General features: G+C 41.7%; 1 protein-coding gene across 3 annotated transcripts in view; it reads left to right on the forward strand.

Annotated features, from left to right (window-relative positions):
• HIP1 (huntingtin interacting protein 1) overlaps nucleotides 1–17,206 on the forward strand; it is a 165,533-nt gene that overhangs the window by 110,219 nt on the left and 38,108 nt on the right. For all 3 annotated transcript variants that reach the window (XM_082644371.1, XM_082644372.1, XM_082644373.1), the window contains exons 3-5: nucleotides 201–343; nucleotides 576–632; nucleotides 15,467–15,547. In XM_082644371.1, the coding sequence (XP_082500497.1) occupies nucleotides 201–343; nucleotides 576–632; nucleotides 15,467–15,547 (281 nt within the window). The remainder of the gene's footprint in view (nucleotides 1–200; nucleotides 344–575; nucleotides 633–15,466; nucleotides 15,548–17,206) is intronic.

A 17,206-nucleotide genomic window follows, 5' to 3' on the forward strand; every position in this document is an offset into this window, starting at 1 on the left:
GATTTTATTAGAAGGAGGCACTTTTTTGCCCTCCGCCAAAAACTGCCAGGATGCTTGTACAGATCTGTGGTGCCTTCATTGTAAGTGCTGCCCTCTGATGGGTAGTGCCAGGCGCCATGAACAACACACAGCCCCCGCAGTGGCCTTTAGAGGCTTCGTTCCAGGGTTGGTTGCCTTTGTTTTCCATGACCTTCCCTCACCGTGCATACTGGGCACCCACCATGAAAAGGGGGCACAGACCTTTTGGTCTGTTGTCAACCGGCTGCCCCTCTCCAGCAACGCTGTGCTCTGCTGGAAGTTCTGCCACGTGTTCCACAAGCTCCTCCGGGATGGACACCCAAACGTGAGTTCCTGGGGCTGCAGGGGATGGGCAGGGATCCAGGGACCCATGTGGGGAAAGTGCAGTTGCCTGAGTCACAAGAGCCACTGTCCACTCTCGCACAGGGGATGGCCGCTGCCCCCATCTCCTGGCCTCTTGGGTACCAATTTCATAGACGGTTTTGTCTCTCTCCCATCACCCTCTCTCCTCTGCCCCATGTTTCACCATCCTCTGTTTCCTCTCCCTCTCTCTCCAGGTCCTGAAGGACTCTCTGAGATACAAAAATGAATTGAGTGACATGAGCAGAATGTGGGTGAGTTTGGACATGCACCCAGGGGCCACCTGTGCCACCTTCTCCTTTCCCAGAGGCCACAGAACAAGGACTGTGGAATGGAGCAAATTCATCTCTTTCAGCTTGTTTAGGATTTCTCTCATGAACATCAGGGAGGGAGTCAAAGATGCCCCCAAATGGAACCATGATATCCACAGTCTTACCTGGGGTCCCTGGAAGCTGTAGGGAAGTTCTAGGGCCTGGGAGCTTCTCCTGCTGATGGAAGCTCATGTCATAATGCTCTCTGGGCATTGGGATCCTTCGGCAGTGACACTGTCACAGCTCCTACTTCTTTCCTTCTACTGGTCCCATTGGGGTCACAGTACATTGAGAATTGGCATTCCCAATCCTTAATGCCAGTGGTTTTTCTTTCCTGTCTAGGGATTCTCATTGCCTTAGGAAGAGGGAGGAGGTAGGTGGCAATATCAGAATACATTGAAAAGAGTGGTTTTGTACACATACTGGAATCCCTCTAGATTCAAGGAGTATGTGTATGGACAGGAGGTAATTTGCCTTTTGAAGAATCTCTCCAGGTGATTCTGATGTGTCATTTTGCCCCACTGGTTAAGAACTACTATGTTAGCCCTTTCCTTCAAATTCTTACCTGTGTCTGTCTGCACTCACAAAATGTTAGCAATTATGTTGTCCAATCTACCCATTATAGATGAGAAATACAGGCCCAGAGAGGGAAGCGGCTTTTCCTATGTCACAAGACTAGTTAACCTAAACAAAGCAGAGGTTTGTCCCCAAAACTCCCAACTGTATGCTAGAGAGCTTTCTGTTATATTTCTGTAACATGGAAAGGTTAGGTCTTTTTCCTTTTTTTTGCTAGAATTTATCTGGTATATCTTTTTTCGTCCTTTTACTTTTTTTTTTTTTTTTAATTTATTTTATTTTATTTTTTTGCTTTATAACAAATTTAATCAGTTATACATATACATATGTTTCCATATCCCCTCCCTTTTGCGTCTCCCTCCCACCCTCCCTATCCCACCCCTCCAGGCGGTCACAAAGTACCGAGCTGATCTCCCTGTGCTATGCGGCTGCTTCCCACTAGCTATCTACCTCACGTTTGGTAGTGTATATATGTCCATGCCGCTCTTTCACTTTGTCACAGCTTACCCTTCCCCCTCCCCATATCCTCAAGTCCATTCTCTAGTAGGTCTGTGTCTTTATTCCTGTCTTACCCCTATGTTCTTCATGACATTTTTTTTTTCTTAAATTCCATATATATGTGTTAGCATACAGTATTTGTCTTTCTCTTTCTGACTTACTTCACTCTGTATGACAGACTCTAGGTCTATCCACCTCATTACAAATAGCTCAATTTCATTTCTTTTTATGGCTGAGTAATATTCCATTGTATATATGTGCCACATCTTCTTTATCCATTCATCCGATGATGGACACTTAGGTTGTTTCCATCTCCGGGCTATTGTAAATAGGGCTGCTATGAACATTTTGGTACATGTCTCTTTTTGAATTATGGTTTTCTCAGGGTATATGCCCAGTAGTGGGATTGCTGGGTCATATGGTAGTTCTATTTGTAGTTTTTTAAGGAACCTCCATACCGTTCTCCATAGCGGCTGTACCAATTCACATTCCCACCAGCAGTGCAAGAGTGTTCCCTTTTTTCCACACCCTCTCCAGCATTTATTGTTTCTAGATTTTTTTGATGATGGCCATTCTGACTGGTGTGAGATGATATCTCATTGTAGTTTTGATTTGCATTTCTCTAATGAGTAAAGATGTTGAGCATCCTTTCATGTGTTTGTTGGCAGTCTGTATATCTTCTGTGGAGAAATGTCTATTTAGGTCTTCTGCCCATTTTTGGATTGGGTTCTTTGTTTTTTTGTTATTGAGCCACATGAGCTGCTTGTAAATTTTGGAGATTAATCCTTTGTCAGTTGCTTCATTTGCAAATATTTTCTCCCATTCTGAGGGTTGTCTTTTGGTCTTGTTTATGGTTTCCTTTGCTGTGCAAAAGCTTTTAAGTTTCATTAGGTCCCATGTGTTTATTTTTGTCTTTATTTCCATTTCTCTAGGAGGTGGGTCAAAAAGGATCTTGCTGTGATTTATGTCATAGAGTGTTCTGCCTATGTTTTCCTCTAAGAGTTTGATAGTGTCTGGCCTTACATTTAGGTCTTTAATCCATTTTGAGCTTATTTTTGTGTATGGTGTTAGGGAGTGATCTAATCTCATACTTTTACATGTCCCTATCCAGTTTTCCCAGCACCACTTATTGAAGAGACTGTCCTTTCTCCACTGTACATTCCTGCCTCCTTTATCAAAGATAAGGTGACCATATGTCCGTGGGTTTAACTCTGGGCTTTCTATCCTGTTCCATTGATCTATCTTTCTGTTTTTGTGCCAGTACCATACTGTCTTGATTACTGTAGCTTTGTAGTATAGTCTGAAGTCAGGGAGCCTGATTCCTCCAGCTCCATTTTTCGTTCTCAAGATTGCTTTGGCTATTCGGGGTCTTTTGTGTTTCCATACAAATTGTGAAATTTTTTGTTCTAGTTCTGTGAAAAATGCCAGTGGTAGTTTGATAGGGATTGCATTGAACCTGTAGATTGCTTTGGGTAGTAGAGTCATTTTCACAATGTTGATTCTTCCAATCCAAGAACATGGTACATCTCTCCATCTATTTGTATCATCTTTAATTTCTTTCATCAGTGTCTTATAATTTTCTGCATACAGGTCTTTTGTCTCCTTAGGTAGGTTTATTCCTAGATATTTTATTCTTTTTGTTGCAATGGTAAATGGGAGTGTTTCCTTGATTTCACTTTCAGATTTTTCATCATCAGTATATAGGAATGCCAGAGATTTCTGTGCATTAATTTTGTATCCTGCAACTTTACCAAATTCATTGATTAACTCTAGTAGTTTTCTGGTAGCATCTTTAGGATTCTCTATGTATAGTATCATGTCATCTGCAAACAGTGACAGCTTTACTTCTTCTTTTCCAATTTGGATTCCTTTTATTTCCTTTTCTTCTCTGATTGCTGTGGCTAAAACTTCCAAAACTAGGTTGAATAAGAGTGGTGAAAGTGGGCAACCTTGTCTAGTTCCTGATCTTAGTGGAAATGGTTTCAGTTTTTCACCATTGAGGACGATGCTGGCTGTGGGTTTGTCATATATGGCCTTTATTATGTTGAGGAAAGTTCCCTCTATGCCTACTTTCTGCAGGGTTTTTATCATAAATGGGTGTTGAATTTTGTCGAAAGCTTTCTCTGCATCTATTGAGATGATCATATGGTTTTTCTCCTTCAATTTGTTAATATGGTGTATCACGTTGATTGATTTGCGTATATTGAAGAATCCTTGCATTCCTGGAATAAACCCCACTTGATCATGGTGTATGATCCTTTTAATGTGCTGTTGGATTCTGTTTGCTAGTATTTTGTTGAGGATTTTTGCATCTATGTTCATCAGTGATATTGGCCTGTAGTTTTCTTTCTTTGTGACATCCTTGCCTGGTTTTGGTATCAAGGTGATGGTGGCCTCGTAGAATGGGTTTGGGAGTGTTCCTCCCTCTGCTATATTTTGGAAGAGTTTCAGAAGGATAGGTGTTAGCTCTTCTCTAAATGCTTGATAGAATTCGCCTGTGAAGCCATCTGGTCCTGGGCTTTTGTTTGTTGGAAGACTTTTTATCACAGTTTCAATTTCAGTGCTTGTGATTGGTCTGTTCATATTTTCTATTTCTTCCTGATTCAGTCTTGGCAGGTTGTGCATTTCTAAGAATTTGTCCATTTCTTCCAGGTTGTCCATTTTATTGGCATAGAGTTGCTTATAGTAATCTCTCATGATCTTTTGTATTTCTGTAGTGTCAGTTGTTACTTCTCCTTTTTCATTTCTAATTCTATTGATTTGAGTCTTCTCCCTTTTTTTCTTGATGATTCTGGCTAATGGTTTATCAATTTTGTTTATCTTCTCAAAGAACCAGCTTTTAGTTTTATTGATCCTTGCTATCGTTTCCTTCATCTCTTTTTCATTTATTTCTGATCTGATTTTTATGATTTCTTTCCTTCTGCTAACTTTGGGATGTTTTTGTTCTTCTTTCTCTAATTGCTTTAGGTGCAAGGTTAGGTTGTTTATTCGAGATGTTTCCTGTTTCTTAAGGTGGGATTGTATTGCTATAAACTTCCCTCTTAGAACTGCTTTTGCTGCATCCCATAGGTTTTGGGTCGTCGTGTCTCCATTGTCATTTGTTTCTAGGTATTTTTTAATTTCCTCTTTGATTTCTTCAGTGATCACTTCGTTATTAAGTAGTGTATTGTTTAGCCTCCATGTGTTTGTATTTTTTACAGCTCTTTTCCTGTAATTGATATCTAGTCTCATAGCATTGTGGTCGGAAAAGATACTTGATACAATTTCAATTTTCTTAAATTTACCAAGGCTTGATTTGTGACCCAAGATATGATCTATCCTGGAGAATGTTCCATGAGCACTTGAGAAAAATGTGTATTCTGTTGTTTTTGGATGGAATGTCCTATAAATATCAATTAAGTCCATCTTGTTTAATGTATCATTTAAAGCTTGTGTTTCCTTATTTATTTTCATTTTGGATGATCTGTCCATTGGTGAAAGTGGGGTGTTAAAGTCCCCTACTATGAGTGTGTTACTGTCGATTTCTCCTTTTATGGCTGTTAGTATTTGCCTTATGTATTGAGGTGCTCCTATGTTTGGTGCATAAATATTTACAATTGTTATATCTTCTTCTTGGATCGATCCCTTGATCATTATGTAGTGTCCTTCTTTGTCTCTTCTAGTAGTCCTTATTTTAAAGTCTATTTTGTCTGATATGAGAATTGCTACTCCAGCTTTCTTTTGGTTTCCATTTGCATGGAATATCTTTTTCCATCCCCTTACTTTCAGTCTGTATGTGTCTCTAGGTCTGAAGTGGGTCTCTTGTAGACAGCATATAGATGGGTCTTGTTTTTGTATCCATTCAGCCACTCTGTGTCTTTTGGTGGGAGCATTTAGTCCATTTACATTTAAGGTAATTATCGATATGTATGTTCCTATTCCCATTTTCTTAATTGTTTTGGGTTCATTATTGTAGGTCTTTTACTTCTGTTGTGTTTCTTGCCTAGAGAAGTTCCTTTAGCATTTGTTGTAAAGCTGGTTTGGTGGTGCTGAACTCTCTCAGCTTTTGCTTGTCTGTAAACGTTTTAATTTCTCCATCAAATCTGAATGAGATCCTTGCTGGGTAGAGTAATCTTGGTTGCAGGTTTTTCTCCTTCATCACTTTAAGTATGTCCTGCCACTCCCTTCTGGCTTGTAGAGTTTCTGCTGAGAGATCAGCTGTTATCCTGATGGGGATTCCCTTGTGTGTTATTTGTTGTTTTTGCCTTGCTGCTTTTAATATGATTTCTTTGTGTTTAATTTTTGACAGTTTGATTAATATGTGTCTTGGCGTATTTCTCCTTGGATTTATTCTGTATGGGACTCTCTGTGCCTCCTGGACTTGATTAACTATTTCCTTTCCCATATTAGGGAAGTTTTCAACTATAATCTCTTCAAATATTTTCTCAGTCCCTTTCTTTTTCTCTTCTTCTTCTGGAACCCCTATAATTCGAATGTTGGTGCGTTTAATGTTGTCCCAGAGGTCTCTGAGACTGTCCTCTGTTCTTTTCATTCTTTTTTCTTTATTTTGCTCTGCAGCAGTTATTTCCACTATTTTATCTTCCACCTCACTTATCCGTTCTTCTGCCTCAGTTATTCTGCTATTGATCCCATCTAGAGTATTTTTTATTTCATGTATTGTGTTTTTAATCGATGCTTGATTCATCTTTAGTTCTTCTAGGTCCTTGTTAACTGTTTCTTGCATTTTGTCTATTCTATTTCCAAGATTTTGGATCTGGGAAATAGAATCTTGGATCATCTTTACCATCATTATTCTGAATTCTTTTTCAGGTAGACTGCCTATTACCTCTTCGTTTGTTAGGTCTGGTGGGTTTTTATCTTGCTCCTTCTCCTGCTGTGTGTTTTTCTGTCTTCTCATTTTGCTTATGTTACTGTGTTTGGGGTCTCCTTTTTGCAGGCTGCAGGTTCGTAGTTCCTGTTGTTTTTGGTGTCTGTCCCCAGTGGCTAAGGTTGGTTTAGTGGGTTGTGTAGGCTTCCTGGTGGAGGGGACTAGTGCCTGTGTTCTGGTGGATGAGGCTGGATCTTGTCTTTCTGGTGGGCAGGTCCACGTCTGGTGGTGTGTTTTGGGGTGTCTGTGGACTTTTTATGATTTTAGGCCACCTCTCTGCTAATGGGTGGCGTTGTGTTCCTGTCTTGCTAGTTGTTTGGCTCAGGGTGTCCAGCACTGTAGCCTGCTGGTCGTTGAGTGAAGCTGGGTGCTGGTGTTGAGATGGAGATCTCTGGAAGATTTTCGCCGTTTGATATTATGTGGAGCTGGGAGGTCTCTTGTGGACCAGTGTCCTGAAGTTGGCTCTCCCACCTCAGAGGCACAGCACTGACTCCGGGCTCCTCAATTTGGGATGATGTGTTGTCTATTCATGTATTCCGCAGATGCAGGGTACATCAAGTTGATTGTGGAGCTTTAATCCGCTGCTTCTGAGGCTGCTGGGAGAGGTTTCCCTTTCTCTTCTTTGTTCTCACAGCTCCTGGGTCTCAGCTTTGGATTTGGCCCCGCCTCTGCGTGTAGGTCGCCGGAGGGCGTCTGTTCTTCGCTCAGATAGGACAGGGTTAAAGGAGCAGCCTCTTCGGGGACTCTGGCTCACTCAGGCCGGGAGGGAGGGAGGGGCGCGGAGTGCGGGGCAAGCCTGCAGCGGCAGAGGTCGGCGTGACGTTGCACCAGCCCGAGGCGCGCCGTGCGTTCTCCCAGGGAAGCCGCCCCTAGATCCCGGGACCCCGGCAGTGGCGGGCTGCACAGGCTCCCGGAAGGGCGGTGTGGACAGTGACCTGCGCTCGCACACAGGCTTCTTGGCGGCGGCAGCAGCAGGCCCAGCGTCCCACGCCTGTCACTGGGCTCCGCGCTTTCAATCGCGACTCGCGCCCGTCCGTGGAGCCCCTTTAAGCAGCGCTCTTAATCCCCTCTCCTAGCGCACCAGGAAACCAAGAGGGAAGAAAAAGTCTCTTGCCTCTTCGGCAGCTCCAGAGTTTTCCCGGACTCCCTCCCGGCTAGCTGTGGCACATTAGCCCCCTTCAGGCTGAGTTCTCGCCACCAGCCCCAGTCCTCTCCCTGCGCTCTGACCGAAGCCCGAGCCTCAGCTTCCAGCGCTGCACGCCCCGGCGGGCGAGCAGACAAGCCTTTCGGGCTGGTGAGTGCCGCTCGGCACCGATCCTCTGTGTGCGGATCTCTCCGTTTTGCCCTACCCAGGTATGTGGGGAGTTTCTTGCCTTTTGGGAGGTCTGGGGTCTTCTGCCAGCGTTCAGTAGGTGTTCTGTAGGAGTTGTTCCACGTGTAGCTGTATTTCTGGTGTATCCGTGGGGAGGAAGGTGATCTCCGCGTCTTACTCTTCCGCCATCTTACCCGGAAGTCCCCCGTCCTTTTACTTTTGACTTTTCTATATTCTTTTAAATATTTTTTACATATATATTTATTGCACTGTGGCCAGAGAATCAATGATATTGATTTTTGAAGTTTTTTTGAGACTTGCTGTGTGAGCTAGCTCATGGTCAGTTTTTGTTTAAAATTGAAGTATAGTTGATTTATAATACTATATTAGTTTCAGATGTATAGCATAGTGATTGACTGATTGACTTTTCTATATTCTTTTGTCTTAGAAATATATTTGTCAATAGCATTTAGTTGGATTTTTTTAAATTCAAGATGGCAGTCTTTGTCTTTCAACTGTACACTTACTCTGTTTACATTTATTATAATTCATAATATGTTTAGATTTATATCTCCCATCTTATTTTATGCTATTTGTCCCATCTGTTCTGTTTCTATTTCTCTCATTGTTTGCCTTCTTTTGGATTGATTGGGTATTTTCTTTCTCATTCAATTTCCCCCTCATTACTAGTGGGAAGATAAAAAAATAAAAGCAGAGGTTTTGTTTTTTTTTAATTTTTTGATAATGTTATCTAATAATTACAAAGTGCATGCTTAGGTTATCAATGTCTAAAATTCATATCAATGTCTAGATATCATATCTGTTTCCAGTATAGCACAAAGACCTTAGAATATTTTAACCCCATTCACTCCCTTGTATGTTGTTGTCATGCATTTTAATTTTTGTTACTTTTAGACCCTAGAAGATATTTTATTTTAATTGTCTTATTCTGCACTCTTCATTTCCTCTTACATCTCAGGTCATCCATTTGGGATCTCTTTCTTTCTGCCTGAGTTATTTCCTTTAGAACTTCCTTTACTGAGAGTCTGCTGGTGGCAAACAACCACTTTTACCTGATGGAGAATGTCTTTATTTCACCCTCATTCATGGAAGATATTTTCTCTGACTTTAGAATTCTGGGATAATAGTTCTTTTCTTTCAGCACATGGAAGATTTTAGTCAAGATGTCCTTCCACTGACTTCTGGCTTCCATCATTTTTATGAAGTCTGCTGTCAGACTTACCATTGCTTCCTTGAAGCTAATCTGTGTTTGTTTCTCTGTTTTTAAGTTCTTAGTATTTATCTAGGTGTGAATTTATTCTAGATTCTTTGGACTTTTTAAATCTGTAGATTATTATATTTTATCAGTTATGAAAAATTCTCATTGTCTCTAAATATTGATTTGCTTCATTCTTTGTTTTCCTCTGAGACTTTGGTAAGCAGTATTTTAGACTTTCTCACTCTATTCCCCATGTCTTTAAACCACTACTTGATTTTTTTCTACCTGTTTGTTTGTCTCTATACTGCATTCTGGATAATTTCAGTAAATCTACCTTTCAGTTCACTTATTCCCTCTTCAGCTGGGTCTAATCTGTTGCTAAACCTCTCCATAAGGTTTTCAATTTTAGTATCATCCTCATTTTTTGGAATTTTAGGTTTGGTTTGGTTTGGTTTTTTCTAATCTGCTTGGCATTCTTTATAATTTATTGTGCCCTGCATATATTTTGAAACAGTCTCTAATTTTTTTAGGCTTGTTAAATATAGTGGTTTTATATATCACTTTTTATAATTCTAGTATCTAAAGCCCTTAGAGGTCTGTTTCTGCCATCTGTTGTTTTGATGAATTTTGCTCCTGCTATGTAGTTTCTTTTTGTATTTAGTTACTTTTCTACTGTGAGCTGCTCATTTTCCTGGAGATTTTTTTGATGGAAATTCTTTGAATTCTAACAAAGGCAGCTTCCTCCAGAGGGAATTGGCACTTGCATCCATTAAGATCACTCTAAATTAAATTCTCAGCTTAAAAGTTTTGTGAGTTCTGAGCAGATCCCCTTGAGGACTGGCTCACAGGTCCAATTCTCAGCAGTAGTATTTTCTGCCCTCTGATCACAACAGTGGTTTAAGGCAGTAGATTTTCTTTGCAGTCCTCAGGGGGGACTCCTTCAGTGCAGGAGTACATGTGTGTTATTTCCAATTTACCCTTAATTCCCCTGCACCGAGGAGGAAGTCTTTTGGCTCTTCCACTAGACTCCTCAAGTTGGGCAGGTGAGAGCCCTGCCTCCTGTTCACCACCTGGGCCTTAAGGCCCAGAAAACCAAGACTCAGGTTCACTTGGTGTGGCAAAGTGCCCCCTCCCCACCATTCCCTGACCCCATCAAGTCATTTGCTCTCTGAATATCTGGATTACTCAGTTCCTGGCCTGAGTATTCCTTACTCTCTTGCAAGTTCATTAACGCCTTCAAAGCATTTTTAATATTTCACTCAATTTTTTTTTTTTTTTTTTTTTTTTGCGGTACGCGGGCCTCTCACTGCTGTGGCCTCTCCCGCTGCGGAGCACAGGCTCCAGATGCGCAGCCCCAGCGGCCACGGCTCACAGGCCCAGCCGCTCTGCGGCACGTGGGATCCTCCCAGACCAGGGCACGAACCCACGTCCTCTGCATCGGCAGGCAGACCCCCCAATCACCGCGCCACCAGGGAAGCCCCTTCACTCAATATTGTTAGTAGTTTTCAGTGGGAAGGTCAACCCAGGTACCTAGCCTGCCTGCCTTGTTATCCAAAATAGAATTCTTTTAGGTCTTTTTTCCTATGTAGTCTGTCTCTTCCATTTGACTAAGAGTTTCTGAAGTTAGAAACTTCTTTTACTTTTTTTAAACAAAAATTAAGACCTTATTTTTTTTAAGAGCAGTTTTAGGTTCACTGAAAAATTGAGTGGAAAGTACAGAGTTTCCATATACCTGCCCTGCCCCCAAACATGCGTAGCCTCCCCTAATGGATGAACCTACTGACACATCCATCACAATCACCAAAGTCCATAGTTTACGTTACAGTTCACTTGTGGTGGTATACATTCTGTGGGTTTGGACAAATGTATACATCAGACAGAATATTTTCACCAACTTAAAAATCCTCTGTGCTCTACCTGTTCATCCCACCCCACCCCTACTCACTCCCCACCCCCACCCCCCCAACTCTTGGCAACCACTGATCTTTTTACAGTCTCCGTAGTTTTACCTTTTCCAGATGTCATCTAGTTGGAATCATATAGTTTGTAGTCTTTTCAGACTGGCTTCTTTCACTTAGTAATATTCAATTAAGTTTCCTCCACGTCTCTTCGTGGCTTGATAGCTCATTTCTTTTTACTGCTCAGTAATATTCCACTGTTTGGATGCATCACAGTTTATGTATCCATTCACCTACTGAAGGTCATCCTGGTTGCTTCCAAGTTTTGGTAATTATGAGTAAAGCTGCTACAAACATCCATGTGCAGGTTTTTGTGTGGACTTAAGTTTTCAACTCCCTTGGGTGAAAACCAAGGAGCTCCATAGTTGAATCATATGGTAATAGTATGTTTAGTTTTGTAAGAAACTACCAAGCTATTTTCCAAAGTGGCTGTATCACTCTGCATTCCCACCAGCAGTGAATGAGAGTTCCTGTTGCTCTGCATCCTCATCAGTATTTGGTGTTGTCAGTGTTCTGGATTTCGGCCATTCTCATAGGTATGTAGTGGTATTTCATTGTTTTAATTTGCATTTCCCTGTTGACATAGGATGTGGAGCATCTTTTCATATGCTTATTGACCATCTAAACATCTTCTCTCATAAGGTTTCTGTTAAGGTCTTAGGCCCATTTTTTAGCTGGATTGTTTGTTTTCTTATTGTTGAGTTTTAGGAGTATATTTATATGTTTTAGATAACTGTCCTTTATCAGATATGTCTTTTGCAAATATTTTCTCCCAGTCTGTGGCTTATCTTCTCATTTTCTTGACAATGTCTTTTGCAGAGTAGACGTTTTTGTTTGTTTGTTTGTTTTTGTTATGTTGGGTCTTCGTTGCTGCGCGCGGGCTTTCTCCAGTTGCGGCGAGTGGGGGCTACTCTTCTTTGTGTTGCACGAGCTACTCACTGCCGTGGCTTCTCTTGTTGCGGAGCACGGGCGCTAGAGCCCGCAGGCTTCAGTAGTTGCAGTGTGTGGGCTCAGTAGTTGTGGCTCATAAGCTTAGTTGCTCTGCAGCATGTGGGATCTTCCCGGACCAGGGCTCGAAGCCATGTCCCCTGCATTGGCAGGCTGGTTCTTAACCACTGCGCCACCAGGGAAGTCCCAGAGTAGAACTTTTTAATTTTAATGAAGCCCAGCTTATCAATTATTTCTTTCATGGATTGTGCCTTTGGTGTTGTATCTAGAGTTATCACCATACTCAAGGTCATCCAGGTTTTCTCCTTTGTGATCTTCTAGGAGTTTTATAGTTTTGCATTTTACATTTAAGTCTTTGATTCATTCACCTTTTACTTTTTTAAAAATATAATTCATTTTTAAAATGTTTATTCATTTTATTTATTTATTTTTGGTTGTTCCAGGTCTTAGTTGTGGCTGGTGGGCTCCTTAGTTGCAGCCAGCGGGCTCCTTAGTTGTGGCATGGGAACTCTTAGTTGTAGCATGCATGTGGGATCTAGTTCCCTGACCAGGGATCTAACCCACGTACCCTGCATTAGGAGGTGAACTCTTAACCACTGCACCACCAGGGAAGTCCCCACCTTTTTGATCCTCATACATTTTCACATGAAGTATAGTTGTCTTTGATGATGAGTGTATTTTTGCTTTTTCTACTTCTCACTACTTTCTGATTTTTCTATAATGAACAAGTATATCATAAAATACGAATTTTCATAGAAAATTAATACATTATGAAATACTGTCATCTCTGGCATTGATGTTTTTAAACTCCTTTGATTACTCAGCTCTCTTTGGTGCCCCTTGAGGCATCTTTCAAAGGATTTGTCTACTCTAGAGGATGTAGATGCACTTAGAAGAAAATGTAGAACTCAAGACTCACGTGGGAGCCACAGTTATTCAGTTTAAGTTTCTTTGTGCCCCATTTCCCTTTTCTTTTGTATATAATGGGGAGTTGCCAGCATCACTCTGCTAAGCCTAGCTTCTGCCCAGGTACCTAGGACGTGACTGCATGGGCACACTCCATGGGAAGGCTTCTTCTTTACCAGCTGGGTTTAGTCCCATTTCAAACCCCCATCCCAGGTATAATACCATAGATGCTCTTAGTCTGTTGAAATCCATCTGGAGGAGGTGTTTCCTCTCCTGTGTTTAGATAGAGAGACAAAAGGAAGGAGAAGATAGCCCATGGTCAGACTGTGATTACTAAGGATGGGAGACTTAAGGTTCTTAAATGAGAAGCATCGTCCAGAATTTACCCAAAGGATGTTTGTACACAAGATGATACTGTAAGAATGTTCATCGAAACATGGTTACCATAGAAAAACTTGTCTACAACTAAAACATACAACAGTAGGGAGCTGGTCTGATAAATTACAGTACAGACTTATAATGTACTGGGTAGTCATGAAAAATAATGATACAAAAGAAAATTTAAGAAGATGGGGAAAATTGCAGTATATTAATTGAAAAAAACCATATTGATCCCATTTTATCTTTTAAAATAAAGGTGGAGCACAGAGGATTTCTAGGGCAGTGAAACTACTCTGTATGACACTATAATGGTAAATCCATGTCATTATACATTTGTCAAAACCCATAGGATGTACAGCACCAAGAGTGAACCCTAATGTAAACTTTACTTTGGGTGATAATGATGTGTCAGGTTCATCAATTATAACAAATGTCCCACTCTGGTGAGGGATGTTAACAGTGGAAGAGGCTGTGTATGTGTGGGGACAGGGGGGACATGGGGAATCTCTGTACTTTCTGTTCCATTTTGCTGTGACCCTAAAACTCCCCTAAAAAATTAAGTCTGTTTAAATTGAAAAAATAACATTGTGAGCCCCAAAATGTTAGCCATGATTATATCTGGTGGTTAGGTTAAGGGTGATTTGTTTGCATATATACTTTTTTACATTTTCCAAATGTTCTTTCTAATTTTGTTTTACAATGTATATCAACATTTTATTACAATTTTTCCAAATTTTTATTGTGGTAAAATACACATAACATGAAATGTACTACCTTAACCATTTCTTTTTTTTTTTTTTTTTTTTGGTACACGGGCCTCTCACTGTTGTGGCCTCTCCCACTGCGGAGCACAGGCTCTGGGCGCGCAGGCTCAGCGGCCATGGCTCATGGGCCCAGCCGCTCTGCGGCATGTGGGATCTTCCCAGACCGGGGCACGAACCCGTGTCCCCTGCATCGGCAGGCGGACTCTCAACCACTGCGCCACCAGGGAAGCCCCCTTAACCATTTCTTAAGTGTACAGTTGAGTGGTATTAAGTACGTTCATATTGTTGTATAATCATCGCACCATCCATGTCTGAAACTTTTCATCTTGTAAAACTGGAAATCTATATCCATTAAACAATAACTCCCCATCCCCCTCCCCACCTCCAGCCCCTAGAAACCACCATTTTACTTTCTGTCTCAAGATTTTTTACTAATCTAAGTACCTCATATAAATTGAATCATGCACGATTTGTCCTTTTGTGACTGGATTATTTCACTTAACATAATGTACTCAAGATTCATTCATGTTGTAGTACATGTCAGAATTTCCTTTTAAGACTGAATAATATTCTGTTGTATGGGTATATCACATTCTGTTTATTCATTCATCTGTCGATGGACACTTTGGTTGCCTCCATGTTTTAGCTATTGTAAATAATGCTTCTATGAACATGGGTGTGCAAATATTTTCAAGATCCTTCTTTCAATTCATTTGAGTATATACTGAGAGGTGGAATTTCAGGATCATATGGTAATTCTATTTGTAATTTTTTGAGGAGCTGCCATACTGTTTTCCACAGTTGCTGTACCATTTTACATCCCCACTAACAGTGTCCAAGGGTACCAATTACTCCACATCCTCCCCAGCACTTTTTTTTTTTTTGATATTAGCTTTCCTAATAGATGTGAGATGGTATTTCATTGTAGTTCTTTTTTTAAAATTTTTGTTGGAGTATAGTTGCTTTACAGTATTGTGTTAGTTTCTACTGTACAGTAAAGTGAATCAGCAATATGTATACATACATCCCCTCTTTTTTGGATTTCCTTCCCACTTAGGTCACCACAGAACATTGAGTGGAGTTCCCTGTGCTATATAGTAGGTTCTCATTAGTTATCTATTTTATACATAGTATCAATAGTGTATATATGATTATGTCTGGTGGTTAGGTTAAGGGTGATTTGTTTGCATATGTACTTTTTTACGTTTTCCAAATTTTCAACAGCGGATGTATGTTATTTTCATACTCACAAAAAATATATATTCTTTCAAAAAGAAATCCTGGCTGTAGATCTTTCAACCCACTGTTCTTCATGTTGACACCCTGATTTCTTTCCTCATCCTGAAAGGGCCACCTGAGTGAGGGGTATGGGCAGCTTTGCAGCATCTACCTCAAACTGCTGAGAACGAAGATGGAGTACCACACCAAAGTGAGTCTTTGTGACAATTCTGCTGCCACTGTCAGCCATGCACTCCCCCCGCCCCCGCTTCTCCCACCTCCTCGCCCTGTCCCCTCACATCTGGCTGGGCTTAATTGTCAGGTTTTCCAGGTAATGAGATAGCCTGGCTTCTCAGCGAGTGTTCACACTATATCCCAGCTATGTAAGAGGAAACATTTTATAGAGTGACTGCAGTCAGGCACCTGGGATGTGACAAGGGGCCTGGGATTTTGGCCCAGGTCTTCTGCACCTTTTGTTCCCCATTTTGCAAATAGAAAGAGGAACCCGATCCACCAGGTGGCCTTATAAAAATACTTCAGAAGCACTGACTTGACTGTTAATAGGAACAACGCCTTTCATTTATATAGTAAGTTTCCACACAGGACCTTCTAATCAAGATATGACTTTAGCTGATATTTCTTTTTTTTATATTTAAGATTTTTTAATATTTATTTTATTTATTATTATTTATTTTTGGCCGCATTGGGTCTTCTTTGCTGCACGCGGGCTTTCTCTAATTGTGGCGAGCGGGGGCTACTCTTCGTTGCGGTGCTCATTGCGGTGGCTTCTCTTGTTGCGGAGCACAGGCTCTAGGCGCGTGGGCTTCAGTAGTTGTGGCGTGTGGGCTCTAGAGCGCAGGCCCAGTAGTTATGGCGCGCAGGCTTAGTTGCTCTGTGACACATGGTATCTTCCCGGGCCAGGGCTTGAACCCGTGTCCCCTGCATTGGCAGGTGGATTTTTAACCCCTGCACCACCAGGGAAGCCCTAGCTGGTATTTCTTACACACTTAATGCATGTAAAACTGTGTGCCAAGTGGCATATAAGAATAAGAAAAAAGGGTCTACTCTTAAGGCGTTTACAGATCTGTCGGAGAGAGAAGCTTATACACTTGCAGTAGCTGTGTAATGGTGCTGGGCAGGTATGTGTGCCTGCAGAAAAGTGCCAGGGATGTTTTGAAATGATGGAGGGATATGGCATCCTAAAGGGCAGAATGAAGGAATTGGGTCTTGAGGTGGTCCTTGAAGGGTGGGTATGAGACACATAGGAGGTAAGGAAGAATGGCATGCCAGGTGGGAGGGAAAATGGCCAGAATTAGGGAGCTGGTGGTGGAAATGGAGAAGGGGACCAGGTCATCATAATGTCCAGACTGAGTGAGGAAGTAAATGTGACCAGAAGGATAAAGGCACCGGCCTGAGTCTCTGAGGCAGATGAGCAGGGGTGGTGGGCCTGAGGGCAGGAAGGGGCTGCAAGGGCAGAGCTCCGGGTGTTACAGCCAGAGAGGGAGGTGCCGGAGTGGAGGATTTCTGTCTTCAGAGCCTGAAGAACTCACACTGGCATTTAGAGCCCCCTTGGTGGACTGGCCACCCATCTCTCTGTGCTCCCCTCCACCTGCCCCGCTGCCCTGTGTTCCACCCGCTCCAGACAGACCACACCGAGGAAGAGAGTGGGATACAGATACTCAACAGCTGATGGTCCCACATAATTTCCCCTGAGCGTGCAGGTGCTTGATGTAATATTTTCCAGCCTTCAAGTTTATTTGACTGATTATGTTTTGCTAAAGTTAATATGAGAATGGGTTTGCCTGCCCTGAGCTCACAATAGCCACTTCAGGAAATGGCCAGAGGGCAGCGGGAAGCCTGGATAGTATTC

Source organism: Mesoplodon mirus, assembly GCF_964341445.2.
Source record: "Mesoplodon mirus genome assembly, chromosome: 15".
Lineage (NCBI taxonomy): Eukaryota > Metazoa > Chordata > Mammalia > Artiodactyla > Ziphiidae > Mesoplodon > Mesoplodon mirus.